At 44.5% G+C, this 23,050-nt stretch overlaps 1 protein-coding gene across 8 annotated transcripts in view; it reads left to right on the forward strand.

Annotated features, from left to right (window-relative positions):
- The window catches only part of HOXB3 (homeobox B3), an 84,466-nt gene that overhangs the window by 55,659 nt on the left and 5,757 nt on the right, over positions 1 to 23,050 (forward strand). For 4 of the 8 annotated variants that reach the window (XM_080979433.1, XM_080979435.1, XM_080979434.1 and 1 more), the window contains 2 exons: positions 9,588 to 9,638; positions 21,643 to 22,252. In XM_080979433.1, coding sequence (XP_080835559.1) covers positions 21,769 to 22,252 — 484 coding nt within the window. In that variant the 5' untranslated portion in view covers positions 9,588 to 9,638; positions 21,643 to 21,768. The other 4 variants (XM_080979436.1, XM_080979437.1, XM_080979440.1 and 1 more) reach the window with 4 other exon arrangements.

The raw sequence follows: 23,050 nt of genomic DNA on the forward strand, positions 1-23,050 counted from the left end.
GACCGACGTTGGCTGTTAATTGCAGTGGCTCTACTCTGAGTAGGATGAACATTGAATACAACTCTTTGGTTTTTTAAGGAATGCCTTCTAAATTTCGGTGGACTTTACTTTCAAATGAAGAGGGTCCCGATCCGGTGAAGGGGTCCTATGGGGGCTCTGGCGCAGCTCTTGTTTGTTTCAATGGGGTTGGAGAGCTTCTCGTTGGACTGTGCCAACTAGAAACTCGATACAGCTGTGTTTGTCATAAGTGAATGTGCGAGAGGTGCTGAAAACGTCCAGCGCCTGACACAATGTGAGATAATGTAAGGACGACGACAGCAGCCGCAGCAACACTACTAGTCGCGGTCCAGACATTCCTTTTACCTTTCTATTCTTTCGTTGTGATTCTTCAAACCAGTCGTATACTTCTTTCTCTATCCTTCTCCCTCTCTATTCCTTTCCTTCTTTCCATTGTATGGTTTCCTTCCGATACTCCCCTACACATCGACCTTACACTCTCTCCGTTGCTTCCCTTCTTCAAAGAAGACCACATCAGTTTCCCCCTAGCCTAGATCTTTGTATTTGCTGAAGACCCAGCTTCATTAAATCATAACACATTTCCCCATTTATGTTCATTATCGGTCTTTTCATCGATCGAGGTAATATAATAACTTTGCTGTCGGAGTACTTTTCTACAAGCTGTATCAGAATGTGGAAAAAAAAATCGTTGCACTTTCGTTTTGTGTTCTGTGCATATTTCTTTATTAACACGGTTGATCTCCAATATCTCAGAAGATTAGCAATATTGCTGCGGATGATAAACGTAGGAATGAGATAAATAATATTTCAAACCCTCTCTAATATATTGATTATTCCTCCCACACACACTTCCAAATTGCTTCTGTTACTTAGTTGCAAGTTTCTTTTCCTGTCATCGTCACGTCAGAATTCAAATCTATTCACGAAACGGGAGTTTCCTTTCTTATATTTCCCCTCACAAGTGCTTTATCCACAGAGAAATCTGTGGCGGTGAAATCCAGCGTGAAGCTCAGCGAGCACCATTGAAACGAATGGAGACCTCTTGAATGCCACCATTAAAACTAATGGGAACTCTTGAATGGGTCTTGAGTCCACAGGAGAACTTCCTTCTTGATCAACCAAGTGAATAGTGCTAATAGAGAGGGAAAGCTTTTGTTTTTTTAAATAGAAAAAGTATAGTTTGCTTTATATGATTTCTGGCTCCACATCACCTTTAAATTCCAGTTGCACCCTGAAGGCGAACTCACTCTTGGATTTTGCCAATCCAGAACTCAGCTTCTTAAATTCTATATCTGTTTTATCTGGAAACAGTTCTCACTGGTACCGATTACATTTTTGTGCAGTAACCGTACTTGGGATCTCAGCCTTATGCGCAGTTCCCACTATTTTTAAAATCAACTGATGAATGAACCTTCATTTTCTTTATATTCTGCATGTATCTGTTTTCCTAAGCTCAAAGTAAGTTGCAGCAACATTCCTTCCCTCCCACAATCTTCCAAACCATGGAACAACACTACGGATATATATTATAAATGAAACAACAGTCAATTGAAATCGAAATCTCAACTAACCAACCCCCCCGCCCGCCACTACCAGTTTTCACCCTAACAGCTGGTGTGGTGTAGTGGTTAGAGTAGCGGAATGAGAAAAGCGCAGATCCAGGTTCAAATCTCCACTTAAGCCTACTGAGCGGTCTCCCTCTCAGCTTCCCTACCTCATAGGGTTGTTGTGTGGATGAGAGGGGAGAACCTTGGAGGCCACAGGGAGGAGCTCTCAGGAAGAGCGAGACAGACAGACAGACATTCGCTAGTTAGGGCTACTCCACTTCCGCTTTATTTTTTAAGCCGTTGACTTCTGTGGGTAACTTCATCCTGGTTTAGTGAACTCTAGAAGAATCGGGTTGCTATCAGTAATCCGATGACACCTAGTCTAACTGGCAGACAACCTGGGGGGAACAAGGAGAGAAATTCCAGCGTTCACTGCCTAAGGGGGAAAACAACATTCAAAAAATCCTGTGGCACCTTAAACAGAGAGCTGGAGAACCTGTGGCCCTCCTGATGTTGTTGGGACTCCAACTCCCATCAGCCCCAGACAGCGTGGCCAATAGTCAGAGATGATGGGAACTGTAGTCCAGCAACATCTGGACGTTCCCTACTCCTGAGCTAGCACATTGGTTATATCAAAAGTTTCCGTGGAGTACAGTCCACGAAAATGCTGTGATACATATGCTATCTTAGAATAGCTATGGAACTCTTTGTTCCAACTAACATGTCTGCCCCTCTGGAATAGCATAAGGCTTCAACCCTGTAGACCCTTACCTGTAGACCCTTACCTCCCGAGTAGACATGCCTAGGATTATACTGCTAGTGGAGGGAATGTTGTATTACCGATACATTGCCAATGCAATGTGCACTCCAATAAACTGTACGCAAAAGGTTCCTTTGCTGTGAACTGCCAAAAATTCTGTCTCCGTGCACCACTAATCGGTTTATCCCGAGTGATCATTTTTACAAAGGGTTATAAAATTTTAAGGCGAAAGGCTCTGTTCTCGTAAATTTAATTCTTGGAGGTTTTAATCAAGTCAAGTCAAAGGGATATTGGAACGGTGGGTCCCTTAAGGCCTTATTTTCCAACCCTGAGGCTCATTGTGTAACAACCCCATTCTACCTCCCTAGCAGACCGACTCACACATAGCAGAACGAGAAAGCCCTACAGCATAGCGGAGAGACCAGGTTCTCCAATGCCAAAGGCGCGAGCGGGAACAAAGGAGAGGAGGGTGGAGTTCACTCATGACGCTGAAAGCTCCCCGGAAACTCTCACGCTATTTGTATCCACGAGGGGATGTTGCTAACGCGAGCTAGAAAAGAGAAGAGTCACGCTAGCTCGCGAAAGCATACCGATAAAGTTCCCGTTCTGAAATCAGTATCCCTGACGGCTAAGCAAGCAAATCCAAACTAAATGAAACAACCCGGGCAGCCCGATTTTAAATGCATTTATACCCGCTAGTTAACCATATGGGTATATTCTGGATGTAACACTGGACTTACTTCTAAGTAAATCTGTTTAGGATTGGGCCACTAGATTGATTAACTTTGGAGCGCAGTGGCTACTTTATTTTCAGCGCAATGGAGTCGAGTGTGTGTTGATTTACTATCCATAAAGGACCTTACATCCAAGTAGGGCTACATAAATTTCATTACAAAGTTAGGCCAACTAGTAGATCTGACATCTGGAATATACACAGCCCTCTATGTAAGCGAACCCCATTCATTTAAGTGGAGCAGACTGCCGCGCAATGAATATAATAACATCGGTGTAAGGCAGAATATAACAGTATACAGCTATGTACCATTCATAAATTCATTGGGCGTGAGCCAACAAGAAGTTCTCCTGCGCAAATTCCACTGAAATGAAAATAAATGAATTCTAATCGTTTCAGTGAGACATTTTCAAGTAACGTCAGATTCAGGTACTGGAGGGGAGGGCAGATTACTTTGCCTCATATAATGCTTTCGTGATAAATATAAATATAATTGAGTCATTACATTTATCATGTTATAAGCAGAACAGATTTTGTGTACTTTGGATTACATTATGCATTTAGGGGTGCTGTGGTGTTAGAAAACAGTGAATGGGGTGGCAAGTTCGAGCAGTGGCTGCAACGCTAAAATATGCTGTGTACAATCCACTGGGAAGGTCTCCTGAGCACCTCTCCTTGAGATGAAGGTTCCCATTCATTTCAATGAGATTTGGCAAGAGAACTTCCCCTGTATTTCTTTCCACTAGACATTAGAATTGGGGTGCACACTGAAATCATTTGGGGAATGGATTGCTGGAAATTGAAATCAATGGAATTTACTTTCGGGTAATGTTATGTGGGTCTCCTCGACGAATTTGCTATTTAAAAGAAAAAAGGACAGTTGGTTAAAATAATGCAGGCGTTTATCTTATTTTCGAGAACTCTGGAGATAAAAATGTCACAGACGTTAAAAAAAATGCAGTTTCTGCAACGTGTCCACTTTCAGCAGGGATTACTGAAAACAAAACGAGGCGGGGTGGAGAAGGGAAGAGAGGAAATACGTCCACTGCTAGACTTTTTCAGAGGGACCACAAGGGCTTGGAATCAGGGTTTCGTTCACCTCCCTCTGCTTCCTTGTTGAAGAAAGGCAAATAGTAAGAAAATGTTGGTGTCTGGCTGGGAATTATCAAATTTAAACGCTTGCTAAAACGCTGCAATACTAACCCATGCCGTAGGACGAAGCCAATCCATTGAACAACATGGGACTCCCTTCCGAATAAGCATTTCCAAGACCATAAACTGGATAGACATGTGCGCGCACAACCCCAGCACGTACCCGCGCAGGCGTTCTGAAGCGTAGAACTGGCCCTTTATAAAAGGAGAGCGTTATTTCATGTCATATTGTGGGGATGCATTTCTTTTTAAATAATTAAAAAAAAAACTTCGGCTATTAGCTATTCCCAGGGGGTCAGAAAACTCCGGGAGACATGTTGAAAGGGCCGATCAGCCAGGCATGAATGAAAAAGGGACCATGTTCACACCGGATGGGTTCCAAAAATGGACGCGATGTGGGAATCCCTAGCACAGGAAGAAACCGAAGGCTAAAGCGACCTAGCTTTACCAAAAAGGGCTCGTTCTTTGTTAAAAGGCCAGTGTCCCTGAGCGCTTGGTTTCCAGACAGGACCCAGCGCCAGCTGCAGGCAACTGTAGATAGCGTGGGATGAGGAGGGGGAGGCCGCCTCCAGATTCCACGTGAATTTATTCCTTTGTTCCTGGCTCTGCTACCACCCAAAGGCTACCGATCTCAAACGACTTTCAGCGCAAAAGCCAGCAATTCCAGGCCAATCTTTGCCAGATCGTGGTGCCAGGTAGAAAGGGAGGGAGATTCACACATAATAGCGGGACAGGAAGACATCTAGGATATAGACGATAAAACAAGGGATGATGGAAAGGGTGAAAAGTGAAGACACCAGCAAGGGTTGAGTTGGGTTACTTGTAGAAAGGGAACGGGGGGGGGGGGAAATACGAAAAATATAATAGATTAATGGATTAATGGATGGGATTAAAGATGGAGGAAGGCACGCCACGTTTGGCAAAGATCTAAGAACAGGGGGAAAGATGCATGGGTGGATAGACGGAGATTTTGCTAAAGACCACGTTAAAATGTCATGCAAGGCCGTTTCCATTCGCAATGACCTTTTCTCAGCTCCTTACCTTTCCGTGTTTAAGCATAAAACCCGGAGCGATTTGCTATTTAAAACAGCCAACAGTAACAACATTTTATTTGAACCCTCTTGGTTTGTATTTTATTTTTATTTTATTTTAACAAAGAGAGATATCTCAGTTAGCCTTTGCTCTTTTTCGATCCTTTTTTATTCCCCGCCTGAGAGACTGCTGAGGAAGAGAAGGGGGGGGGGAGGACATATGGAATCAATTTCGTATCCTGACGTTGAGAACCAGCCAATTCCTGTTGGTCTTTTAAAACCAGAATCCATTTGGTCCCTCTCTATCTGGCACCTCTTGTCAGTCAGTAGGATCCCCCCTCTTGCAACATTTTTAAGTCTTTATAAAGAGAAACAGCCTCGCTTAGAAACGAGAGAGGCTTTCCTCCTCCTTTTCGGAGGTGGAGGGGGGTGGCAGAGGGAGAGAGCATTGTTGTCCCGTGAAAAAGTATTCCGTGTCTTCGTCTTGCTGCAGAATATCTTTATTTCATTATTATTTTTGCTCTCCCTCCGTGTCTCGGAAACCACTGTATTTTTCCTTCTGTCAAGTTGGAATCCAAGAGAGGCCCCCCGCCCCCGTCCCTCAAAAAAATAATCAAAAAAATCAAAGCTTCCTTGCGGTGGAAAAACCGACCCCCCAAAAAAGCCTCAAGACAAACCTTAGCAGCAAAATCTACAGAGCTACAGTCAAGTAGTTCTTCTCTGTCTCTCTGTCTCCTTCTCCCAAACTGGCTTCCTTCGAGTTCCTCTCAACCTCGTGAGCCGCCTTCGATCTTCCTGCTGAAGTCGTTTGGTTGAGAATCGCTGCAGGTAAGAGGGATTAATAAAAATAATGATAATAATAATAATAAAAGAAATTACAAGACAGATCAAAACAAATCCCAAACCACTATACAACTTCGTCTGATCCTAGCATAGGAAATTCCGGGGGCCGTTGAGATTTAATTAATAGCTCTGACAAAGCTTGGGAAGGCGTCCATTGGTCCGCTGGAGTTCTAGCTTGAAGCACAGCCCCCCCCCCAAAAAAAACATCACCACCACTCTCAGAAACTAGTCCTGTAGCTTGACCAGAAAAGGCTGGGATATAGCAAACAAATAATATTAATGATCTCCTGATAATGGTTGGATACTGGGAGTCCAATGCAAATAAAATAAAGGGGAGGCAGGTTGCTTCTTCCAAACCTGATGTTTGGACCAAATAGGTCCCCCCTCCGCGCTTGCCGCCCCTCCCAGGCCACATTTGTTAAAGGTTTAACGCCTCTGGGTTGTTTGAAAGGGAAAACTACAAACGCTTCTTTAAGGGAGGGGAAGCCTGGTGTTAAACAGAGAGATGTGATTTATGGTGTTGAGAAAGTTGTGTTTATTTGAGGTGGCTCCTGTCACGACCAGCCTTTTCCTAGAAGACCAAATCTGTATCCCTTCCCTTTTTTCCCTCTCTCCTCCCCCCCCCCCCCCGTTTCTTTTATGTTTGTGAGTTGTAGTTAACAAATATCTTACCGGTGTGTGAAGCAAGCAGTGTTAAGTCTCCACAGAACCAGCAATGTAAAACAAAGCTTGCGGTTTTACCTTGTAGGGGACCGCCTTAGTCTTTCAGAGACTGAGACATCTTACCAGCTTGTTTGTCCTCGCCATCATATTTAGCAATGCACGCATTGTTTGGCCTTTGCAAAATCTGGGGTGCACCCTTAACCTGGACTCAAACGCCACCGAACACAATGAGGCTGCAATCCTATACTCACTAAACAGGGAGTAACCTCCATTGAACTCAGTGGGACTTGCTTCTGAGTAGACATATATAAGATTGCACTGTGGGGTTTATCTCAGAGGAACAATGCATAGAATCGGGCCACCTGATTGCAATCCTATTGCACAGAGGAGTGAGTCCAACCGAACTCAAGGCAGTTCCTTCCAGGTAAACATGGACTGTTTGGACTATTTTATTCTTTCCAGAGTTTCATGGTAAAGAATGCAGTCCGCATTCTATAGAAATAAAGGGCAAATTTCTCTTACACTTGAATGGCTGTACTTCTTTTTGTTTGTTTTTTTAAATGTTTTTAATGCTCTTAGACCAAAGGAGGGAAGGGACTCTTCCATCAAACCGGTCCTTCCTTTCTTCTTTCCTTGTTCCTTACAATTGCATCTGACATAAGAATTCTTCTTATGTTAAGAAGCCAGGGCTTTTTCATTCTGCTGAGTCTTCGGGAAGCAGAGGTTACAGTCAAACTTACACACCCAAAAAATAAAAATAAAAGGGGGGAGGGTGAAATAGATAAAGCCACTATTGCTGACAGTACAAATATGTTCTGAGTTCAGGACGGCGATGTTAATAACTCAGTTCCTGGGACCATACTCCAGCTATAAACGTACACTATTTTTTATTAAAAACAAACAAAACACCACCCCAATGTCTAATATTTCCTCCGGCAAAGTAATGCCATATTGGAAGAGAGCAAGAACTCTGCTCTCTGAGCGCCTCCCTTCCCTGAAAATTGCTTTGCATTAAATTTCCTCAGCTCCAGAATCATCTTCCTTACTAGCCTCCAGCTAAACTTGATTAAAAAAAACTGCTTGATGCGTTGACAGATGAAATCCAAGAGGAAACCACAAGGCCCTTAAGTGACCCTAATTTAATCGATTTTATCATAAATCATCAACTTGATGAAGAACCAAAGTTTTCATTGAAGGAAATTGATATTAATGGAGTGGCTGCTTCTTTAATTCAGATGTTGTTTTCCACCAGTTCGAAAACAAACTCAGTTGACATTCTCTGGGCAACTTCTATGGGAATCATGTTGGGTTGCTGTTGTTATTTTAATTATCTTAATTAGGACAGTTTAGGTAGCGACGTGCCAAAGAACCACAAGGAGCCTCTTGGACTTCAGCAAGGATCCATTCCAGCACTGAGGATCTATCTAGACTGTGGTCAGATTTTAATGAATGCAGCACCAAATACCAAACCACTTGCCTCCGATAACCCACCAGATCGGAAACGTCTGTCTTCAGAAAGAGCGAGGATGCTGGTTCCCTATCAGCTATTCATCATGCTACCTACCTGTTTGGGAATTGGAGAGCGAACGAGAGAGAGAAGGCTATTTGGCCCATAGTTTATAATATAATGATTGCGGATTTCCAAAACGCATTTTTGAATGTGTCAAGTCCTTGCGTTTACAAATAGATCTGCAAGCACGTCCCCATCCCATGAAATGACTTAAAACCAAAGTCATGCCCCACAATACTGCTTTTGAGGGCCTGTTAAACATTGGCCGCTTTCACAATTCTTCATCTTGCAATTAAAAATTAACTCTAGGCTTCAGCTCTATACTCGTCTGTTATGGATGCCTAAGTCCCAATTAGCCTTTAGGTATGCTGATGAATGCCATAGATCAAAGAGCCTTGGAGGGTTTCAGCAAAGCAGGAAACGGGACAAGGAAACGGCTGGTTAATATGTGAAACCTAATATATCTAAGGGTGGATGAAGAAAACGCAACAGAATGGCATTCCCAATCCTACACGCCTCTACGTGGAATCAAGTCCCACTAACTGTACTGCAACTTAGCTCCATGGAGATGGCTAGCATCCCCAAATAGAGACGGGGGTGCAAGCAGGAAGAAACTACTTTGGGATAAAAAGAGCAAATAGTCACCTTCAAACTGGTTTGAGATGGTGTCTTTCAATGCAGAGAGCTGCTTTTAGAGTAAATGGCTAGAGACCAATAGGTTATCCCTGTATAGGAGAAGAGTGCTTATCTGTTCTCTCTGCCTGTCTCTCTCATTCCATCCTACCCTTTCAGTCTTTTCCTGCCTATTAATTATGTAAACCTGTTTATTACCATTCATGGCACCTTCCAGTACCGCGGCTGCTGGGCAATTACAAGCTCCAATAGTGTGCTGAGCGCTTCATAGAACACCCAAATTGCGCAGTCTCTGACAGCAGATTCTTAGCAATATCTGCTACCATACAGTAAGCCACTCTGTACCTCCTTGTGTATGAAGCAGAACCAAAATGTCAAGGAGGATTGTGTCCCTCTTTTCGCTCCTCCCGCTCCCCCGCCCAAAGTTAGTGATGGTAGATGACTCCGCTTGTTGTGGTTATATATTTCAACTCCCACCCCCTTCTCGAACTTTATGATGTTATGACGGAACTCGAAGTGAAGGAAAGGGGAGGGGGGACTCTCCAGCTCCATAAAGTTTGACTAGAACTCGGGTATTTGCCTGCGCCTGCCTTTTTTTACCATTTGGCAAGTTTCCAATATAAGACTAGCTAGCTGCAACCTCAGAAGGGAAGCCTTCGCCTTGCCTGAAAATATTTTCCTTTCTCCTTTCTTGTAGGCGCAATTTCGCTCTGTGGTATCCAATCGTCATCTTTCTTCCCAGACAGAAGTAAGTGGATTCTAAATTTAAAAGTTGTGAACTGAGAGAATTATAGCTTGGCTCCCCCGCTTTTCTTTAACGGGGTGAAATCTGCGTTCTACTGCTGAGATCAGGGTCTGCTCTTCAGGCCACTGACCTCCAAAGAAGCCCAAAAGGCTGAAGGATAGAAGTGATGCGCATGGATAGGAATCTGTTTTCTCACCCGTTTCCTCTCCCTTTTTGCATGCATGACTCTGAATAGTATATTTTCATGCCAAAAGAGAGATTATCTGAAACTTATTGACGACGCCACCCGCTCCACCAGCAAGCAAACTGTCTTCATTACATTTATCACTTGCTTGAAGCTGCAATCTTCCCCTAGTCCAAATCTTCCCTTAGACTATCTTCTATTAGTCCAAATCTTCCCTTGGACTATTGAAATCAGTGGGAATTTGCTCCGGAGTAAACATGCATAGGATTGCGCTGTAAATCAATGAAGAGGGGTGGAGTCTTCACTTTAGTCCCCATCCACCTCACAATCCACTTTAATTTCCCAGCTAGGAAAAATAGCCAAGGCCTTAAATATGTTTACGTGGAAGTAAGTCCTACTGAATTCAATTGGCCTTTCCTAGTAAGCACGACTAAAATGGCAGCGTTGCTGAGGAGCTAATCGAGTTTTATCTGCCCCGAATGAAGTTCTGCAGAAATTATGCGGAAGTAAGGTTTTCAGAAACGCTACACGGGCTCCCAGGGAAGCGCTATTTTCTCCCAATGGACGCTGCTATTAAGAGGTCGAGCGTGGGTGTGGAACTGGGCCTCCTCCAGGCCAGCTCGGAGCAGCTTTCTAGTAAACCAGGAAGTGCTTCTCCCTGCTCCCATGGTTATCTCCGGCCAGGAAGAGATAACAACGCTGAAAATTTGAATCCGGGGGGGGGGGGAGGAGGAGGAGGAGGAGGAGAAGTGAGCCAGAAAGGCTAAACTGCTCAGTGAAATAACGGAGATGTCGTGATTTCCTTCGTCAATTTCACCCTTGCTGAAGGAGGGACCGCAGGGTGTCGCCTATGGAAGCTGCAAAAAAGATTGGTTGCTACTCAACTAAGTTTTACTCAGAGTACGTCCATGAAAATAAGGGATATGACTAAGTTAGGCCCATTACTTTTAATGGGACTACTCTAAGTAAAGCTTCCTTGAACGCCATCCATTCTCCCCTTTCCTCCTTCCCGATTTTTTCTCCTTTCCCCCCGGAACACATAGATCCAAGTAATAAAACTCGGTAGCAAGAACTTAATAAGTTTGCCAGCGTGAAGTTAATCAGGTGGGAACAGTAAGGTGCGAGGTGTAAGTATTTTAAGAAAACACAGAAAGAGAAATTTGAAAATGGTCACGTCGTGAAAGTATGGTTCAGTCCTCTATTTCATAATTCGAAAGAAAGACAATGCAAGAGGTCAGCTGCCTAGTATCTCAAGGTTCCGCTCACACGAACACTTCATGTGAAGTAGGTCCTACGGCGTCCAGTGGCTCTTACTTTCAGGTAACCGCATAGGATTGCAGCCTTAGCAGTAAACACCATGCAGAATCAGCTTGTGGTCAGGTTGTCCCTGTGCTTAGACAAGAAAGCCCTCGCATTTGATACGAAACACGTTCCCTGGTAGCAAATCCCCTTGAAAATGTAGTTTCCATGGAAATCCAGATGCACGTTTCTGCTTGGGGAGAGTTACTCAGGTTCTCTGATCTTCCTCCTTTTTAAATATGTGCTGGACTGTCCCGTACTAGTAAAGCGCGCCCACGCCTCCCCTCTCCAGCCGCCCCAACTGCAGAACAGGACCCAGGGACCACTTACACAAGACAAAGTGCCCCCCCAAGAGGGTGGAGCACAAAACAGACTGGGATGGGGGGGGGGTTTCTCTCTTTCCTTCCCCCCTTTGGCTGGTGTTGTTGTTTATGTTTTATACTTTGGAGGCAATTTAAAACTACTTCCGTTGATTGACCATTAATCCGGTGAGTTATTAGGCTTCTAAACCAAAGGTCGTGGGGGAGAAAGAGTTACAATCCATCAAGGGAAACAATCGGATAGAGAGATGCTGGTTTATCCCGAGTAGGCGCATGGGTAGAGTTTGCGTGCACGCGTGGCTATGAGAGGATTAAGGAGGAGGGAGAATGTTAATCGCACACTTATTTGGATGTAAATTTCGTTAAGTCAGATGCGCTTGCACCCAAACCAAGTTCTTTAGAACTGAAGTTCTCTTAAACCTGCTCCTATGTAACCAGGGAAGACATCTTAGGATACAAATCCCTAAAACAAAAAAACAAAAACAGATAAATATTGTAGTAAGTACTGCTGGCTTCCGGGAACATTTCCCTGTGCACTTATGACAGAACAATAGGGTTTGCTCAATATATTTTGCCGCCTGAGGTGTAACAGCAAACAGCACTACTTCCCGCAGTCACCTCCCTCCGTCAGGTGCCCAATATTGGTCAGGGTATTTTGGCAGCTGAAGTAAAAAAGAAGAAGAAGAAGAACAAAAACTCCCAGACAGTGAAAGTACTAACAAAAAGAACCCAATAATAATATATAACATGACTAACAATGTGATGCCCTTTTGTGACACCCAAAATCAACTGTCTGGGGCAGCTACCTCGCTTTCCCTAATAGTTGGGCCATAAACAACAGGTTTTACCCAACCCTCCATCAGGAAGCTCTATGTCTATATAACTTATACAAAGTTTTAGAGCCATAAGCACAAATATGCATTCCATAGATGACTACATGGATAGATAGATTAAAAACAACTATAGCTACAGTGAAGCATCACTGCTGTTAAATAAAATAAACAAGGTTTGTAGAGAATTTCTATACAAAAGGACCCATATAAAGATTTCTCGTCCTACAACAGCTTTGGGGAAGCTTTTTCAGTCCACATCTTTCGCTGGCTTCTGGGCAACCAGAGACCACATGCCAGTACTGGGAGGGGCCAGAGACAAATGTGGGTGGAGCAATGAATGCAAATGTTACCTTTGTGTTGATGTCTGATTTCTACACACATTCACTCACCCTTATTCATCCTCCATCAAGGCAAGCAAGAGCCATTATCAGAGTTCCATAATACATTCCAGCCAGGCAAGAATACTTGAGGAGGGTGGCAGGCAGGGCTGTAGAGATGGCTGTGGCCTGGGGAGAGACCCAAGGGCCAGGTAAAGATATCTAGAGGGCCACCTAAGGTCTGAGGTTACCTGCCCCTATTCCATAATGTGCTACCACTACTGGTAGCCTTGATTTCCACAGCAGAAAGGGAAGATAAAAACGTAATGGATGGTTGGTTGGTTGGTTGGTTGGTTGGTTGGTTGGTTGGTTGGATGGATAGACAGATGGACAGACAAAACAGTATTTCTGCAATAAATAACAATAGTATTAAGTAATGCCATCAGGCCACATAGAAAACCTTATGTTTAAGAAAATACATGAAGACGACCAGAAAACACTACCAAACACTAGAATGGGAGAGTTTCTGTCTTTTTGCTGCTTTTCCATCTTTTTGGTGGGTACTGGGCAGAAACTTTACCCCATTAAAATAGACGGATTTTGGTGTGTGGGGAGGAAGTTTTATCCTTCCTGAAGGCACTTTCCCCTTTCCTGTAGGATTTTATGTCTTTTAGACTTGGATTGCTGCACTTCTGCCCCCTATCCAACGGCTAACACCACTTATGGGGCTGTCTTGGTGACCCACCTCCCTGGCGCACTACCCCTGCCCTCCAAAAGCCAGCAGCCGAGATTTAAAAAGATGGGAATGACATCTCCCTGAAGGTGCTCAGGACCACTTCACACGTGCATTTTATGCCACTCACTGTCTTATCATCATACTAAGGCAAAACTGGATGCTTCGCAGCTGAACGTGCAAACTGTAGTTAATGAACTGCGGCAGCAGTAGCAGGTTAGCAGAAATCGTTTTAGTAAGCTGCCTTCATTTGCTTTGGCCTCATTTTGCTGCCACTAGGTTTATTCACTGAGTTCTAGAAGCGTGAGAATATTATTATTATTATTATTATTATTAGCTGCTAGACTTCTCACACATAGAAACACTTCACAATGAAACAAAACAAACAAAAAAGCAACAACTTTATTTATGATGCAAAGAACGAATAATTTAAACTCAGAGCCAGAAATAGCACACCGATGATTGCAAGTGGTATAAGTGGCCCGGTGCCATCTCGGTGGCCGTTCACAGGGGCGGGCGCCTCTAGGAACAACAAGAAGCAGGCGGAATGAAGCTGGAATTATTGCCAAAGGCCGCAGAATTGCGATGGGGGCAGCTGGGGCCTCCCGGGCGTGATTTATATTCCAGAGGTTCTGCGACATGCAGGGATACCGTTCGGGGAGTGTTGGTGTGTGGTTAGCGGACGTTTTTATTGCAGATTAATAATATTAGCATTCAGAACGGAAAACCGGGTTATTAGAGCCAAGGAATGTTTCCCCAAACGAAAATATTTTTAAATGATCTCTCCCTCTCCCTCCCTCTCGTTTCCCCCCCTAAACCAAAACCTTACCCAAGCTTCAGTGATAAATCTCAAAGTAGTTCGCCTTCCACAAATCCTCGGTTAATTGTTTGGCGAATTCGCTTTCTCCTTCGGCCCATTTTGTTCGCCTACACATGAGAATGCCAGACACCATCTGACTACCCTTCTGAATCTTACTAGACCTCGGTGGGATTAAAGTTGGGATCTCCGGCAGGCTTTAACTTGAGAGCAATAGCCCCTGTTTATATGCGTTGGGTTCGTGTATGCCCTATTGCAAAGACTCAAAGACTCAGAAGGACCTGTGTGTGTGTGTTGTGTACACACGTACTCGTTTGAAAATAAGCGAGGCTTACTTGCAGGTAAATGAACTGGGGTTGCTTCTCCCTTCTCTCGGACCCGGCCCCTCGCGAATATACTGCCAAAGTTTAAAAACCACGACGTGCTAAGCATATAAGAAATAAAATAAATAGATCTGGATATTCCTCCTTTGTTAGGTTATTCCTGTTATTTTAATCGAAAGACATTAAGTTCAACAACAGGAAAAAATAAACCCGTTAACTCCCCACCCACCCCCCAACCGCGGGAAACCGTACCCTAACAACGTTAGAGAACATCAAAAGCCTCTTGCTAACAACACCCTCTCCCCAATCGGGCCAGAGAACCCTCTCTCAGTCCAGCCTGCAAGGAAATATTCGGAACGAAATGCTTCCTAAATGCGTGCTTGCGCGCCTATAGTATGGCTCTCCTGTGTCCATGCATCATCTTTAACTTCGGTTGACTCCCAGCACACACATGTAAACGTTAGCTGGCAACTTTTAAAGTGAGCGAACGACGGTGGTAAAGACCTGGGTCCTGTTGGCGAATCTTCGGTAGGAGTGTTTGGACAGTGGTGTTATGGAACGGAGAAGGCTATTTTTTACCCAAAGTGATTTATTTGCCTCCTGTCCCAAACTTATCTGCTTTTACGTTCTAGACTTTTACTAAACAGTCCAACACGCCCCCCCCTTTCCCCTCTCTCTGTATGTGTCTCTCTCCCTCTCCTTCTCTTGTTCTCTCTTTTAAACAGGTCCCCTTCTTTTTCAAACTGTACTTCTCCATTATACCTTCAGGACCAGCAGCCTAGGAACTGGTGAGTTTTAAGAAAACACCACTGACCTATTGTGGGTCCCGCCTAAAGTGCACCACCAGCAGCCCCTATCTCATACCAGTTTCAGAAAGACCTTAAGGATTTATTCAAGGCCTCTCTCTCTCTTTTTAAACAGAAAGTTTGATACTTTACATTCTGCAGTTAATCGATTTGCTTTCTACCCTGGTCTTGTTTTGAGCCTCTATTCCATGCATCGTAGTCCTCAGCATGTAAGTCAGAAGGACACGACCTGGTATGTTCAATGGGACTTACTCCCTAGCGTTTAATTTCAGCCTTATATAGAGCAATCCTTCTCGGATGTAACCCACACTGAATTCAACGGATTTTACTCCCAGATATATACGCATGGGATTGCAGCCTTAAGTCTTGGAAGGACTAAAAGGACAGTAGACCTGGAAATTCAAAAAGACAGTATTAAATACTCACACAATGCTACTAATTCGTTTTTTAAAAAGAAAAAGAAAAGAAAGGGAGTGTTTATGCCAATAAAAGTGCTTTCCCCTCCTGAAAGTTATGTTTACCATCCGTGGAGGCACTACTTATTGTCCAGCAGCAGACTTCTAAGTTTCACCCGGAGAATTCCACAGGACGTGTTTTGCCAATGAAGTTCTTCTTGAATACCATGGTTCAGTTGAGCGTCCAATCTCAGGATGGTCTTCCAAAGCAGAAAATAGCCCACCATCGCATGCAGATCTAGGATTTCTTTTCATAACTCATAAAAAAAGGCCAAAGTGGACAGGAATAAGGTAACATTGTCCGGGTGGATAAAGTCACTTGCAATTTTAGGCATGAGAGACAAAGTTAGGTCTGAAAAGTTAAGTGAAAAAGTTTTCCCCAAACAGGACCATTCTCAAAGATGGGGAGCACTAAGAACATCCCAAGAAAGGAATGAGCCAATTCCAGAGTCCACTCCCTTTCTGAATGCCAGTTTCCCCTTGATTCAGCAATTACCCCCTTCAAGGTAGAGGTGCAAAAAGAAGGAGGGGGAGAGAATAACAATAGCTCTCCTTTTCCCTTCTTCCTCTGCCTCGCACGCACGCACCCAAAAATGTGCAGACACCTCAACTTCTTCCTCCCACACTCAGTTTGTAGCGGCAGCTCCCTTTCAGGTCAGCAGCAAAAGTAGAGCGAAAACGTTTTTGTCTTGGCAAGCAAAGCGCCTTGTGTTATGAGCAGGGAAGGGGGTCATAAATCTTGAGTGACTTAAAGAGACGTCATCTATCTATCTATCCATCTATCTATCATCTATCTAATGTTAAATAACTTCCCTGTGTCAGGTGGACTTATCACATTCCTGCCCCAATCACAGTCGCTTGCAAGTAAATCCCAATAAACTGAATGAAACTTTGCATCCCAAATGTTCAGCATAACACGATGAGAGGTGCCGGAAATGTAGATCAGTCAGTCTTTCTTCTTCCTTCCTATGTGTGAACGCTTGCATTATGGGTGGCATCTGACTAAGCCATACTCAGAGTAGACCTACTGACATCAATGGACTTTTACTAACTGAAGATTTCAGCAGGTCTGCTCCGCGTTTGACGTGCTCGAATGTAACCCATAATGCATACACAACGTGAGCATTCAGGGAACCAATAGCACTCAACCAGGTTAAGTATATAAACTTTCTAAAACTTTCCCTTTCATGTCGCCCAGAAGGTTTGTAAAACTTTTCAGGGAGGTGTTCTCAAGAGCTGTTGTTTGTTTTGTTGTTTTTAAAATGCTGCTTCCTTTTGCCGCGTCTCCCTCCCCCTCCCCGCATATGCTTGTCATAATAGTTAAGTCATACTGGAGGGTTATGCAATCCATTTTGGCCAGGGTGGGGTATAATGGAGGTCTGAGAGAGTTATCCCCCGCTTGCTCTGCTGAAGGAAATTGGGGAGAGAGAGAGAGAGAGAGAGAGAGAGAGAGAGAGAGAGAGAAAGAAAGAAAGAAAGAAAGAAAGAAAGAAAGAAAGAAAGAAAGAAAGAAAGAAAGAAAGAAAATCTGCCTCTGTTCCAAAGATTTATTAGCATAACTTGACACCTAATTGCGAAGCACGTGAATCAATACAGCTTTTGCTATCCTGCTAGGCCTCTGTCCGCCACCTCTCTATTTGCATATTTCCTTTCCACTCCTGACGCCGTCAGGAAGCAACCTTGGCGTTTGCCCAAGCCCTCCCAAAGCAGGAGGGAGAAGGGGGGGTGGGAAACCACCCCTCCGTTCCCCCCGCCCCCAGAAACGAAATCTCTACATCTCTCTCTCCTGAATCCCCCCTCAAACCCCTCCCCCTCCCGCGCTTTCTTGTTTTAAATTGCCCGGTTTAACAAAAATAATAACTGGATGTTATTATTATGTCATTTAAATCTCAGTCTAAGCATTCCTTGTCGAGGATTTCATGTCAGCTATTCTTTCTGTTTTCCCCTCCTCTGTACCCTGTCTCTCTCTCTCTCTCTCTCTCTCTCTCTCTCTCTCTCTCTCTCTCTCTCTCCCCCCTCTCTCTCCCTCTCTCTTGCCTTCTGCTGTTAAGCCAGAGGCCATTGTTAACCGTGAACAGGGCGTACCAAGACTATAGGGCAGCCACAATCAAAGGATTCCCTATACATCTTTGGAAGGCTGTCTAGCATCTTGTGGTTCCTACCTCTTCTCACCTTCCCCCCCCCCCGCACTCCTCCCCAAACGGATTGAGAAAGAGAGAGAGAGAGAGAGGCGAGAGAGAGAGAGAGGACCCGAGCATCCCTCACCGTAAGCTCCTATAGAGATGTCCCCCCTCCTTTTGGCGTTATGACCGGATTTCTCTCTCTAGATATTCCTTGAACATTAAAAAAAAAAAAAAAAACCAGCACGAGAGAGGAATGGGGGGAGCTCTCCTCGCTTATTGATTGCGTTGCTTGCTGGCTGCGAAAATATATTATGTCTGCTCGCCGCGCTGCTCTCGTCAGAGGCTAAGGTAAGGTGGACCGAAATAGGCTATCAGTTTGTGAATGGCGGAGACCGTGTCTCCATGATTTATAGCTGTATGACTCGCATCGCGGTTCATGAAGAGTTCACAAGCTTTAAGCTTCCTTCCACGCAGCGTCTCTCTCTCTCTCCTCTCTCTCTCACTCTCACCCTCTCTCTCTCTTCTTCTTCTTCCCCCCTCCTTCCCTCCCCTTCTTTCTACCCCCCTTTCCCCCCTCTTTTTGCTATTCTCCCCCTTCTATTTTCCTCCCCCTTTCTCCTTCGCGTTTTCATCTAGAACGCTTTCTTTCTCTTTCTTTTGACGTGGTGGAGGATTTTTCCCCCTTTAATTTTTCAAAGGGGAAAGCTCTAAATGTAGTGAACAATTTGCTGTGAACTGGAGAGTTGTCCGGAACCGCAGTATTATTATTATTATTATTATTATTATTATTATTTATTACCTTTGCCCTACTATGGAGAAATACGCCCTAAGGAGAAAGGCTCTCCGGTTTTCTCCCATAACCAGAGTAGGACTGCGAATTTTAGAATTCTTTTTCCAACATGGAGGTTAAAGGGAGCTTTTAATATTATATTTTTCCATGCTCCACGGCCTTCCCTTCGCTCTTGGCACAAACCCTTTAACGGGCTTCTAGATTCTTGGATTCACTCTTTTTTTAAATAAATAAATAAATTTGCGAAAAATAAATAAATATCTCTCTTGCAAAAGTTCCCGAGAAGAGAGGCTTTTATTTAGAATCCAGGTTCCTCTTCTGGAATAAAAACGAAACTTCCGAGAGCGAGAGAGCGAGAGAAGGAACTTCTGCGGTTACCATTTCGAGGACTAATTTCCAATGCACTATTCCTATTTATGATTCCGTTGGAGATTTCGGGGTGCTTTTTAAAACACACGCACATCCCAACAACTACAGCAACAATTCCTTGGAGTAAATCATTTACGATTCCACCCGTCTCCGACTAAGATAAATGACCGACATTTGGGACGTGTTGAAAGATGAGATACAAAAGGGGCGAAAAAATCTTTGCTACTGAACGCTCAGACCACTTTGGATTCCTTTTCGAGAAGAGTAGAATGGGAATTAATTTTTAATGCACTGTTTAATTCTTCCTTTAAAAGAAGAAGACATTTGCCTCCACCTTCTCATAGGCCTTCCAGAGGTCCCAAGAAATCCAAAACAAACCAGCGAGGCCTAGTAAAATTATCGTTATGGCTGAACCGCTTAGTCAGTTTCAGCGAACCCAGTCTTTTAATATCGAATTAATGATTATTGCGTTTCTTCTTTATTTTTAATCAATCTTTTGCCATGAGAGTACTCGAGTGTTTATGTCTGCTAAGGAACAGCTGAAATAAGACAGCAAATTTATCATTCTTTCCAGTTAATACATAGCAAATATTTTAACAGCCTGCTTCTAGAAGGCAACGGTTGTATCTAATCCATGGAACATACGAAAGGATCACAACATAGACTTTTAGAGTTGCTGTTCTGCAAACTGCAGAATTTATACAGGCATAAACTGAAGAGGAGGAGGAGGAGGTTCGTGGAGAAGGAGGTGGGGCATGTGGTTGGGTATGAGGTCTGAATTATATTTAGGTTTTGAAGTGCATAGATGTAGGGAAGTCAGGGGGGAAGGTTGCTCCTGTTGTGTGTGCGTTCCTGTGGTCAGAACTGACCAATATTGGGTTACAGTATTATTTTTCATTCTGTAGGGGAGTATAATAGATTGTAGCTCACTGGGGAAAAAGGCATTTGAAATGAAATACAGAATACAGTGAAACAGGATTCTCTCTTTTTCATCCTTCCGTGTGTGTGTGTGCTTTCTCTACTGATTTATTATTTGACCCATTAAATAATTCTAGCCTTTTTGCGCCCTTCCAACATGGAGAAAATTAATGTTTCCTTAGAAGAATACATGCTTTTTTCCTTTTTGAGGGAGGAATTTCCCCCTCCCACCCCTAAATAAAGGGAGGACAAACAAAACATAAAAGTTAAAGGGAAAGAAAATCAAGAGAACCAAATGGCCTGGTGGCAAAACTGGGTTGTGTTTTATTTTGTTTAAAGAAAGGATGAGAAGCCATAGAAGGAAGCTGTTTCATATATATATATATATATATATATATATATATATACATATACCGGACTAGCACTTTGGGAGTCGCAACTGAACTAGATTTGTTAAGGGCTTGCAGGGTAGAGTGGATTCTATAGCCTGTTTCCAAACGGTAACGAGAGTTGCAAAAACAACATGGAAAACAGTATCAAAAGCGCCAACATCAAAGAATTCAGCACAGGTCTCTGAATCTGACAATGTTCCCAGCCATCACAGCTCTCTAAATTCAGCGCACTAACGCGGCAGTCCTATATTTACACTTTCCTGGGAGTAAGCCCCCTTGAGCACACTGGGACTTACTCCCGAGTAAACATGCCTAGCCTTATGCTGCAAGTGGACCATTTGGCGGAATGTCAAAAGCTGAGTTCAGTTTTATGTTTAACATTAAAATGTTGATTTAAAAACATGGATCCTGATCAATCCTGATCAATTTTAAGGTAACAGTGATTTAAAAAAAAAATCTATTACCCAATCTATACTTGTACACTTTATATTATTTTTCTGAGGTTCCTTGTTGAGGTGGGAATCATATCAGGAGAATATTAAATTATAATACGAATTCAGCTTAGAAGAACTTGATAACTGCATGCACACAATGTGTTTGTGTGTGTGGATAGATATAAAAATGATACCACCGGTACAGAAGAAACCTTTCCAGTATGGATCTACCAAGTGACTTCACATCTCTAACTTGCACTTTGCTTATCTGGGAGTCAGCCCCGATGGGACTTTTACTTCCCAGCTGGGTTTTATTTCTGCTCGGGCCCCTTTTTTTGGAGGTTTCGCTCACTGAAATTGACGGGCTTGAGATTCGCGTGGAGAAAGCCAAGACTCTATTGCTTTCTTACGTGTGGGGGTGCGCGGCGAACTATGTCGACTTCTTCCTGTATGGATGTGTGTGTGGATATTGACAATGTTATGTATGCAGGCAGGCACCTATGTGAAACACCTTAGAGAGTTAGATTGAATGGCCTATAAGAAATCCTCTCTCCCCCCGTTGGAAGATTTCTATCCCTATCTCAGCAATGGTTCTTGAACAATACCAACCCAATTGGAAAGAACAAAAGGACAATACTGCTCAGGGGTCAGTTTTAGCGATCCAAGCGGGCATGAGGAGCCCCTTTCCCCTTCTCTGTGTGTTTTGTCCTGGAATAGTTGGCGAGGCTGCTCCAGGGGAGAAGGGGCTCGCCGAGAGGCGCGCCCAGGCAGCATCTGCTGTCCGCTCCCCTCGCGCGCAGCAGCCCGAGCTATTCATGTCACGAGGCTTTTCAATGACCAAGATGGATTCATAGGCCGTGCCGTATTATTGTGTGTGCCTTTCTAACCTTTCAGGTCAGCTTGCAAAAGACACCGGGGAAGGCCTCCTCACCACGTGACCTTGGGGGTGCCAATGTCCTTCCATGAGGGGGTCAGCCTGAGCCTGGTAGCAGCGCGCGAGAACCTCGGGGAGCCCCAGCGATGCAGAAAACAACCTACTACGACACCTCCACGCTCTTCGGGGGCTACTCCTACCAGGGAGCCAATGGGTTCGGCTACGAGGGCCCTCCGCCGCAACCCTTCCAACCTGCGGCTCACGTGGAGAACCACGACTACCAGAGGCCGGCCTGCACCCTCCAGTCCCTCGGCAACGCCTCCCCTCTGGCCAAAACGAAAGACCTGAACGGGAGCTGCATGCGCCCCAGCCTGCCTCAGGAGCACCACCCGCCCCCGCCCGTCTCGCCACCCCCCAATCCTATCACCGCCATCAACAGCAGCAGCAGCAGCAGCAGCAGCAGCAACGGGGGCGGCAGCAGCAATAACCACAGCCAGCCTGGGGGGGTCAAAAGCGCCCCCAGCAAAGCCAGCCTGGGCTCTAGTAACGCCGCTCTCGCCAAACAGATTTTCCCCTGGATGAAAGAGTCGAGGCAAAACTCCAAGCAGAAAAACAGCTCCCCCAGCGCAGGTATCTGCTTTTGGAATATCCACCACCAATGTGCAAAAGACACACACGCACACACAGGTGCAGGGGCGCAGCGGGGCCAGGCTGGACAGGGAAGGAGGCCGGTGTCCAAAACTTCCTATCTGGAGGAAGGTGGGGGTGCTGAAAGGATATGTTGATGCATGCGATCCAAAGGGCAAGGCCCATTGGAAGGAGAGGGGCTCGGAGTCCACATCAACTAATTGCAGCTGTACAAAGAGCCACAAAATAATAATAATAATAATAATAATAATAATAATAATAATAATAATGGTAGGCTCCAAATGGGTTACTGTGAGCCACTGCCAAGGCAGGGATTATGCAAAGGTCCCTGCTTGGCATATAAAGAGCCAGGGGTAGGTAAAGACCTAGAGGAGGAGCAAGACATTGGTGGCTCCAAAAAGCAGTGCTAGGCCTGCTAAAGAACCTGAACCGGAAGGAGGAAGTTGATGTAGAAGTGGGGAGTGGCCTCAAGGCTTAGACTGGGATGGGGTGAGGGTGGCAGGCAATAGGAGGAGCAGTAGATTAAGGTGTTGGTGGTATGAGAAATGGGCTTCTGGAGTGTGCAAGGAAGGCAAAAGAGCAAAGAAAGGGGATAGGGAGACTTGCTTTGCCTACATGCGTCCATAGCTCAGAAAGTTGCATGGGGTCTCCAGTCTCTCAAAGAAGGTCATGGCTTTAAGGGTCATCTGGATATTAAAGCCAGTCTGGGCTAGTTCCACTGCCACCACCACACACAGTGTCTGACCCAAGTGACAGTGATAACCAGGCTGTGGTCGAAAG

Source organism: Podarcis pityusensis, assembly GCF_964106645.2.
Source record: "Podarcis pityusensis genome assembly, chromosome: 13".
NCBI lineage: Eukaryota > Metazoa > Chordata > Lepidosauria > Squamata > Lacertidae > Podarcis > Podarcis pityusensis.